Source organism: Streptopelia decaocto, assembly GCF_964273445.1.
Source record: "Streptopelia decaocto genome assembly, chromosome: 19".
NCBI lineage: Eukaryota > Metazoa > Chordata > Aves > Columbiformes > Columbidae > Streptopelia > Streptopelia decaocto.
The window spans coordinates 2,042,526-2,051,891 of NC_138674.1; the positions used below are offsets into that span (position 1 = coordinate 2,042,526).

General features: G+C 57.2%; 1 protein-coding gene across 3 annotated transcripts; it reads left to right on the forward strand.

Annotated features, from left to right (window-relative positions):
• Positions 1–1,016: 1,016 nt before the first annotated feature.
• Positions 1,017–8,708, forward strand: PI16 (peptidase inhibitor 16; the record flags this gene model as incomplete). Of its 3 annotated transcripts, none has more annotated exons than XM_082068931.1 (6): positions 1,017–1,169; positions 3,628–3,846; positions 4,386–4,495; positions 5,270–5,358; positions 5,767–7,725; positions 8,065–8,708. In XM_082068931.1, the coding sequence occupies 6 exons, from the start codon at positions 1,017–1,019 to the stop codon at positions 8,205–8,207; spliced, it is 2,673 nt and encodes an 890-aa protein (XP_081925057.1). In that variant the 3' UTR covers positions 8,208–8,708. The 3 variants fall into 3 exon arrangements, with proteins under 3 accessions (XP_081925057.1, XP_081925058.1, XP_081925056.1); XM_082068932.1 differs by having other exon boundaries at positions 8,068–8,708; XM_082068930.1 differs by lacking the exon at positions 8,065–8,708 and having other exon boundaries at positions 5,767–8,053.
• Positions 8,709–9,366: the final 658 nt, after the last annotated feature.

Sequence of the window (9,366 nt, forward strand, 5' to 3'; positions counted from 1 at the left end):
AGACACGCAGATTTGAGTCAGTAAAGACCAGGCTCTGGTGCTGCTCTGGAGCCCAGCAGCCGTGCAGAGATGTGTGGACTGTCGAGACCCTGCCCCTGCTGAAGAAGGTGATACGGAGCGGTAAGAGATCCGGGGCAGGAGTGAGGTGCTGCGGCTCGACCAGCGCGGCCCAAAGGCAAAGGAGAAACAGCAACGCGCGGCCAGGGAGCCGGGGGGCAGCGGAGCCGCGGCCGTTGCACAATCGCAGGTGGGGAGGAAGAGCCTGCGGTGCGTGGGTCGGTCTCCTCGGGGGGGTGACTCGGGACACCTCATGTTGAGCCCCCCAAGTGTCTGCACTTGGTTGTTCCAGCCGGTTCTGACGGCAGCTACAGACTCAACTCACCGTTTTTGGAGGAATTTCAGCTCTATCTCCTGTTCTTCCTCTCCTGCTGGCCCTTGGGGCACCACCCTCTGCTCACCCCCATTTCCAGCAGCTGGGGGAGCCCCGGGGGGGCCTTTTCTCCGCTGTTGCCCCCCGGCACAGCCGGTGCACACACGTGGGGTGGGCTCTGTCACCCCAAACTGTTCTCAGCCTCCGTGTTGCCTCCGTTTCCAGATGCAGCTGCGTTCCAGGGACAAGGGAGGACCCTCATATAAACCAGGGCTTGTTGCTTAGGGATTATTATTATAGCTTAGGAGAAAAGGGACAGAGGTAGAAGAGAGGACCCATAAAGGGATGTTGGAGGTTTGGAGTAGCAGAGGTTTGGGTGAAAAAGGCCAATGCGGGGGTCACGGCTCATGCGCAGGGTCTGTTTTGGGGTGTCGACCCCGCGCTTGTTGGCACTGACTGCGCTGCTGCTTCTCCATCAAGGCCGATATGTGAGCTGGGTGTGTACCCCGTGGCTCCGAAACGCTGCTCTAATAAAGAAATACGTTTCCTCCCCAATCTCGGAGCTGTTGGGTGTTCCTTGCTTTTGGGAGGTGCTTTAAATGTGAGTGCCAGAGCCGTGGGCTGCGAGAGCAGCAGCTGCGGCGCGATGCTGAGCTCGGGGCTCCCTCCCGTCCTCCTGTTCCTCGCAGGGCTGGAGCTGAGCTGCTCCCTGAGCGATGAAGAAAGGAAGATCATCCTGGATGGGCACAATAAATACCGCTCCCAGGTCTCTCCTCCTGCCATGGATATGCTCAAGATGGTGAGTGGCTTTTATTGCAGGGGAATATTACATATTAGAGGGTGTTTGTGTAGTCGAAGCCTCAATTCCAAGAGGGATTGTGGTTTTCTTTAGGGGAGGCAGAGCAATTCTTGTGTAGGGCTACAACGAGGTACCAACAGGGGAGTTCCTTCAGTTGCCTCTGAGTTTCCTTTCACCTATGGAGTTGGTTTGGGTTGTTTCTGGAAGCTCTGAACTGTGGTGTGATGCTCGGTGTGAGCACGAAGCAGCTGGTGCTCCCGTGTGTGCCCGCTGGAGCTCCCGGGGATGGGGAGGAGAGGCAGGTGAGATGTGGCCACGGGCAGGTGAGATGTGGCCACGGGCAGGTGACACGTGGCCCTGCGCGGGTGCCCCGGCTGGAGCAGGAGTCCTGCCGTAAGGGTCACCTGGGGCACTTCATTTGCCTTTGCAGCTGAATGGGTGCATATCTATAGAAGGGAACATCAACCTCAAATGTTCAGTCATTCGGTTATTCGTGCTTCCCATCCTGCTCCTGATCCCACCACAGCCTGGGGGTGAGGGATCCCCCATTTCTCTTGGGGAAACTGAGTCGGGTCCCCACTGTTTTGTGGGGTTGCAGCGGCAGCCAGAACGAGCTCTTGAGCTGGTGCTGCTTTTTGTCTTATTTGGACCCTTGATTTGATTAAAATTTGGCTATTGTGGTTTAGCTTGCACCACATTGATTTTTCTCACTGTTCGCACTGCGCACAGAGAACGGTTTATCACGGGTAGCTGGAGATCTTCGCTCTTTCATTCTCAGTGTGCTGGGAGATCTCTCTGTCTGGCCCCAAAGTTGCCCAGGCTGCATTAAACCTTTGTGGGCTGGTAAATGGGAAGAAAAAGCCGCATTCGGGCATCCGAGGTCTGACTAGTGACTCCAGACTCCAAGGGGACAGAGGCAGAACCCTGAGCACCGTGATCCCACGGACACCCCCAGAGCCAAGCGCGGAAAACGGGGAGAGAAAGGGATTCGGAGCCAAAGTCTCAGGGGAAACAGTCTCTCAAGGCCCTTAAGGCAGTGGCAATTCTGCTGAAGCTTTGATTGCCAATCGTGGGCTTTGAGACGCTCCCCTCCCTTTATTTCTGCTTAAACGAATGTTGAGCTCACAGCAGCCCTGTGGTTTCCCATGGAAGCGCCGGCCGCTCCTCCCTGCGGCCGCTTTGGGGTTGTCCCGTGCTCCCAGCTCACCTGCTGCGGTGGCGCCGAGCCCGGCCCAGCTCCCCGCGGCTGTTTGGGACGCGGGGCTGGTTGCTGTGGAAATAGGTGGGGGGGGGACACAGAGCCTACAGTCATTTTGTAATGAGGCAAATCCTGCAGGTGCGGGTCTCTGTTTACGGAGCCAGAGGGAGAGGGATGAGCGCCCCCCAAATGGGGTTTCCAGCCATCACTCTCAGCCGGGCTTGTGGCCACGGGGGGAGGTCAAACAATGTCCTGTGCCCCTAGCCAGGGCCTGTCCCCATCCCCTCCTGCATCATGGCCACGTTCTGTCCCCCTTTGGATCCACTCAGCCCCGGCTCCATCTGGGAAGGTCCCCCCGCTTGGGACGCGCCAGTTGCTGGGCTGCCATCCAGCCCACTGCAAAGGACGGTCCAAACAGCTGCGGCGTGGGGTTCCCTGTGTCCCTCCCTGCGAGAAACCCCCCTCTCCTCCTCCTGCATTCCGGAGTGGCCGGTGGGCTCAGCTGGCGGTGGGGCCGCTCCAGAGGGGGCTCTTGGCAGCCGGTCGCGTCTCAGATCCGCCAAACAGATGATGTTTCCCCAGAGCATGTGCACCCAGGGTCTGTGCAGCTCGGGGACGTGTCCCACTGTCCTCCCTTCCCCACCCTGGTCACAGAGGGATGTCCCCAGGTCCCTCCTGCATGACCCAGGGTGAGTTTTCTTCCTTTCTCCATCTGACTTGACAGTTTCTCTGCACTGAGGTTGGTAGGATGAGAGGAAACAGCATCAAGTTGCGCCAGGGGAGGTTGAGGTTGGATTTAGGAACAATTTCTTCCCCAAAGGGCTGTGGGGCATTGGAACAGGCTGCCCAGGGCAGTGCTGGAGTCACCATCCCTGGAGGGTTGGACAGACGGACATGAGGTTCTCAGGACATGGGGCAGGGACAGGGGTGGGGGACGGGTGGACTCGATGGTCTTGGGGGTCTCTTCCATGATGATGGAAGGGTCTGCTCCATGATGATGATAGAGATGCTCCAGGCAAGGCTGAGGGTTGTGCTGATGCACTGATCTTCTCCTGTTTAACTCATAAGCTCAGGTTTGGTTTGTGCTGGGACCGACCATGGCGCTCACCTCTCCTGAGGTCTGTGTTGGGTAGGGACTTGAATTGTACTCATGAATAGTGAAAGTGTGTCCGTAGACCCCAGGGATCCTTGGTACGTGTCCTTGTATACACCAGAGAGCCCCGTGTCCCTCTCTGGGTGCTGACACCGAGCTCCTTTCAGAGCTGGGACGCAGAGCTGGAGGCCTTTGCTCAAGCCTACGCAGAGAAGTGCATCTGGGACCACAACAAGGAGAGGGGGCGGCGGGGGGAGAACCTCTTCGCCATGGCCCCGATCCTGGACCTGGAATTCGCTGTGGAAGACTGGAACGCGGAGGAGAAATACTACAACTTGTCAACTTCCGCGTGTGTCCCCGGGCAGATGTGTGGCCACTACACGCAGGTACCGGCATGGAGGGACAGGGCTGTTGAGAAAGGAGGCTTTGTCCTTTGCAAAGGAATGAGGAACCAGGTGGGAATCACAGCGATCCAGGGGGACCTGGGTATGGTGCCAGCCATGACCAGCCCTTTGGAGAAGACCTTTTTTAACCAACTCTGCAGCCCTTTGTTGGCTGCTCAGCAGACCTGGGTGCTGGATTGTTTTAGGCAGAGATTCGAGGTCTGAACGGTTCTTCACAACCTGGGTGGAGGAGCAGAGATGGTGGTAAATGTGAGGATGGAGGTGTGGATGGTTCCAGGACCAGAGGTGGTGATGCTCTACCTGGGTGGTCCATATGGGAGGAAAGCTGTGGCTCTCGGATGTGTGGGGAGGTGGCCAAGATGGGCCCAGGGACAAGATCCTGAGTGCCAAATGTGGGGATGTGGGACCTGGACACTCCCTACAAGATGAAGGGGAACATCGGTGTGTCAATGCCAGGGGACAGGTTGCCAACAGGCCATCTGCCTTCCCCCCGTCACCTCCACCCCTGCTCTTTGCCATAGGTGGTCTGGGCAAGCACGCACCAGATCGGCTGTGGGGCAAAGTTTTGTGAGAAGATCGAAGGAATCGACACGGAGGACATGTACCTGCTTGTCTGCAACTATTACCCACCGTAAGTCTCGTCTCTGGTGCATCTTGATGGGGTTTCTGTGCTGGAAATGCCCTTCCCTTGGTGCCTACAGCGGAGCAGGATCTGGCCTTGGTCAGAAATAACAGCAAAGTGATTCTGAGAAAGGGCCTCGTTATCTTGGGCTGGTCTCAGAGGAAGGAAGGGGTGTCTGGTGGTCCCTGCCTGTGATTGCAGTGCTGAGGTTTGGTTCAGCTCCTGGCACAGACCCGGGGAGGGACCTTCCCCCGAGACCTGCCCAAGGCTGACGCCGTGACAGCTGAGGGTACGAACAGCAGCTCCCTGCTCTGTGCCGTGTCCTTCCCCACCAGCCACAATGGTCGCCTGGGGTGGAGACGACCGTTCGGACCAGCAGGAAGGGTTGGACATGGGAGGAGAGGTGGGCATCCGCTTGCAAAGCCCCAGGACTGGCCTTGGGGACCCTTTGATCGGAGATGGTGGGACCAACAAGAGTGTCCGATCACTGCAGAACTTCTTGGGGGTCTGGAGCAGAAGGGAGACCAAGTCACACGTCCAAACCCCATCGACTGCTCCGTTCTGTGGGGCAGTGAAGGATCTGGTCCATGGAGCTGTGTCCCCGGGTCAGGCTGCTGAGTAAACGGCCCTGACAGTCTGTGGCAGGAGACCAAGACCTGTTTTTCACATTAATCCCGAGTTTTGCCTTGGCCGGGATACTCCCGTTGAATCAGAGCCCCTCTCTGGGACGGGTGTTTCCCCCTCTCCTCACGCCGCCTTTTTCTTGGCCTCTTCTCCTTCCAGGGGCAACATGAAAGGCCGAAAGCCCTACAGGGAAGGACCCTCGTGCTCACAGTGTCCCGAGGGCAGAGTCTGTGTCGACTCCTTGTGCGGTAAGTGACGCAAAACAACGCGTGTCCCTGGACAGGCTGGTGGGACCCAGACCCCTGGGGTGAGGTCCAAGCTCTGAACCCTCCTGGAGATACCAGGAAGCCCTTGGACCAGCAGTTCCAGGGCTGGACCATGAGACATGAGGTGCCCCTAAGACAGGTCGGCTGCCTCAAGACGAGGATGGACAAGGTCCTCATGCCCCCTTAGCCAGCAATTTTTGGCCCTTGTGTGAGGGAGATGAGGTGTCTCCAGGTTGGGAACCCCAGGATGGGGGATGCCCCACAGTGACCTGAGAGGACTCGGCTGCTGTTTCACCCCTCACTGATTTCTGGTGGCCCCGCTCGGCGCAGGGGACACGCTGAGGACAGCGAGCCCAACCCTAACCCGTGGCACTTTTCATCTCTCACCAGAACCCATTGTAGAAGAGACCACTCCAGCCCCTGTGACAACAAAGGCAAGGCCATCCACCCCACCCACAGCCCAACCAGAGCCCACAGCCACAGCCCAACCAGAGCCCACAGCCACAGCCCAACCAGAGCCCACAGCCACAGCCCAACCAGAGCCCACCACAGCCCAACCGGTGCCCACCACAACCAAACCAGTGCTCACCACAGCCCAAACAGAACCCACCACACCAGTGCCCACCACAGCCAAACCAGTGCCCACCACAGCCAAACCAGTGCCCACCACAGCCAAACCAGTACTCACCACAGCCCAAACAGAACCCACCACAGCCAAACCAGTGCCCACCACAGCCAAACCAGTGCCCACCACAGCCCAAACAGAACCCACCACAGCCAAACCAGAGCCCACCACAGCCAAACCAGAGCCCACCACAGCCAAACCAGTGCCCACCACAACCAAACCAGAACCCACCACACCAGTACCCACCACAACCAAGCCAAGGCCCACACCCACACTTCCAAGCACAGCCAAGCCACCACCCAAAACCACACTTCCAAGCACAACCACAGCCCAGCCATCAACCACAACCACGCTCCCCACCACAGCCAAGCCAAAACCCACCACACTAGCACCCGTCACAACCACAGCCACTCCAAAACCTGCCACTGCCCTCCCGACAACAATCCCAGCCAAGCTAAAACCCACACCAGCAGCCACCACAGCCATGGTCAAACCAAAACCCACCGCGCCAGCACCCGCTACCGCTACTGCCAAGCCAAAGCCCACTGTGCTAACAACCACCACACCAAAACCCACTACAACCACCACTACCACTGAGCCAACACCTACCACACCAAAAACCACCACAACTACAGCCAAGCCAACACCCACCACAACCACCACAACTACAGCCAAGCCAACACCGACCACAACCACCACAACTACAGTCAAGCCAGCACCCACCACACCAAAACCCACCACAACAGCCAAGCCAGCACCCACCACACCAAAACCCACCACAACTACAGCCAAGCCAACACCGACCACACCAAAACCCACCACAACTACAGTCAAGCCAACACCCACCACAACCACCACAACTACAGCCAAGCCAACACCGACCACAACTACAGTCAAACCAGCACCCACCACACCAAAACCCACCACAACAGCCAAGCCAGCACCCACCACACCAAAACCCACCACAACTACAGTCAAGCCAGCACTGACCACACCAAAACCCACCACAACTACAGTCAAGCCAGCACCCACCACACCAAAACCCACCACAACAGCCAAGCCAGCACCCACCACACCAAAACCCACCACAACTACAACCAAGCAAACACCCACCACAACCATGGCTAAGCCAAAACCTGCCACAGCTACAGCCAAACCAACACCCACCACACCACCTACCACCACTACAGCCAAGCCAACACCTGCTGCTACAGCATCAGCAAAGCCAAAACCCACCACTACAACCCCAGCCCCTACCACAGCAGCAAAGACGCCACCGAAACCGGCCACAACCACAAAGCCAGAACCCACCAAACCAGAAACACCAAATCCTACCGAGGCAACTGGGCTAACTCTTTCCGTTGAGCCTGCGTTAGATCTGGATTATAAAGTATCTCCAGAGGCAGACACTGGAGAGCCTGTTAGCCCCTTAACCACAGAGGATCCGGCCTTATTAGACAGCATGGGCACAGCCTTCAGCCCCAAATCAGTCCCAGAAACAAACAGAGGTGTCAAAGAGGACTGGAAAGAGGGATCAGCCTTCTCCAGTCCACCTCCACCCCTCAGCCAAAGCGTTCCAGACATCAAGTTAACTTTCAATAAAGCTGAGCTCATAACCCCCTCAAAGTCAGTGGTCTTCAGCCCTGAGGAGCCCACCTTCTTGCGCTTAACGTCATCTGCCAAAGAGAAAAAGGGGCAGAGCCCTTTCCAGACCTCCCTCTCAGGTAAGGTGACTGTGGAGCCTGTCCTGGCATGGATGCTCGGATGTTCTGTGATCCCCAAGCAGCATGGAGACCGCTTGGGAGGAACCAGCAGCAGCCTGGTCCTCTGGATCCTCCTCTCGTTATGTGGCACCAGCCCCTGTCCTCACTCTTTCCCTAACCCCGCAGGGCTGGTTGATGTGTTGTCCGTGACGCGTGGGTTTGTTCCCAGCCTGCTCCCCCTAACCCACCGCTGCGTCCTGCCTCGCCGTGTCCTGCTGCACGTCACTGACGGACCTGCATGAGCGGGAGTTTCTCTTCTGTCCAGATTTTCCCCTTTCATTCCATGTTCTCTTCTGCCAGCAGGTGCCTTGGATGCTGAAGAACCAGAGACAAACTCAGACCAGACAAGCGTGGATCAACCCACAGCTGGAGCCCCTGGTACCTGCTTGGGGCTTTCGCTCTTCCTCCTACCCAGCGTCATCCTGGTGGGCCTTCTGCTTTGAATGGTCTTTCTCAGCTGTCCCTGCACCAGTCAGCAAGGCTTTCTTCAGCACTGGTTGTTCCACAACCCTGGTAGGCTTGGGAGACACCACAGACAACCCAGGTTGACGCGTTCTCTTCTTACGCTGCCTTAATCCGCTCCAGCCCCGACGAGCCAAGGGCAGCTGGTGGTCCCATGAGAACCTGGTCCCCTTCCTGAGGAGACCCAAGGGCAGGAGGGTGTTTGCCATGACGCTGGTGACCTTGGACGCTTCTCCTTTCTCCCCAGCCAGCCTGGGCCTCTGGTCCGTTTCCCGGCTGGAGGCGGTGAGCTGTCCCACCGGGCCGTGTGGCTGGCAGGCCCCGCCACACCGCGTCCCCGGGGAGGCACAATGACTTGGAAACGACGAGACGTGGTCACGGCTTTTGGTGTTTGTCGGTAGATGAGACGTGGTGGTTGGGTTTGGTGGTTGGGTTTGGTGGTTGTCAGGAGGAGTTTCCAAAAAAACTGCTTTTTTTTCCTCTCCTGATGTGTCTGTTTGTCTCAATTTTGGAGAAATGTCACCTCTTGCGGCTTTTGGATGGGCTTCATTCTGCTCCTCACATCTCTGCAGCTCTTCCCTCTCTCCTGCTCCATGCCCCTCGTCCCTGTTCCCCAGTTAAGCCATTGCCACCACTTCATTTTACGCGTGTGCCTGCAGCCGTGTGCAAGCACAGAAGAAAAACCTTCAGCTTTCTTCTGCATGGCTTCCTTCTTTGCGTAACTTAAGTGTATTTGAGTTTAGATACAGATCCCAGTTGACATATATTTTGTGTGTGGCGGAGCCTGGGCCAGGAGAAACAAGTCATCGTGTGCGCTGGTACAATTTGAGCTCGAGAGAGCCAAGTGAATGATGTTAGAAGGTACCGGTGGTTCCAGGACTTGTTGCAGGACCACTTTTGTTGCCTGGGACGCTGTGTTTTATTCCCCCAGGTCTTCTCTCCCTTCACCTGAGGATTCCCAGTCAGGTGTGTTAAATACGTGACGAGCTTTGCAGACCAGTGGAAAGGAGGCACAGCCCCTTCCCTGGCTGTCGCATCCTTTGGTTTCTTTAATAGAAGAGGTGGAGAATGACCAGGAGGCCAATTTCTGTGTCATCCCCCGTGATGCTGTGTCCTGTGCATCCCCAGAGCATGCACTGA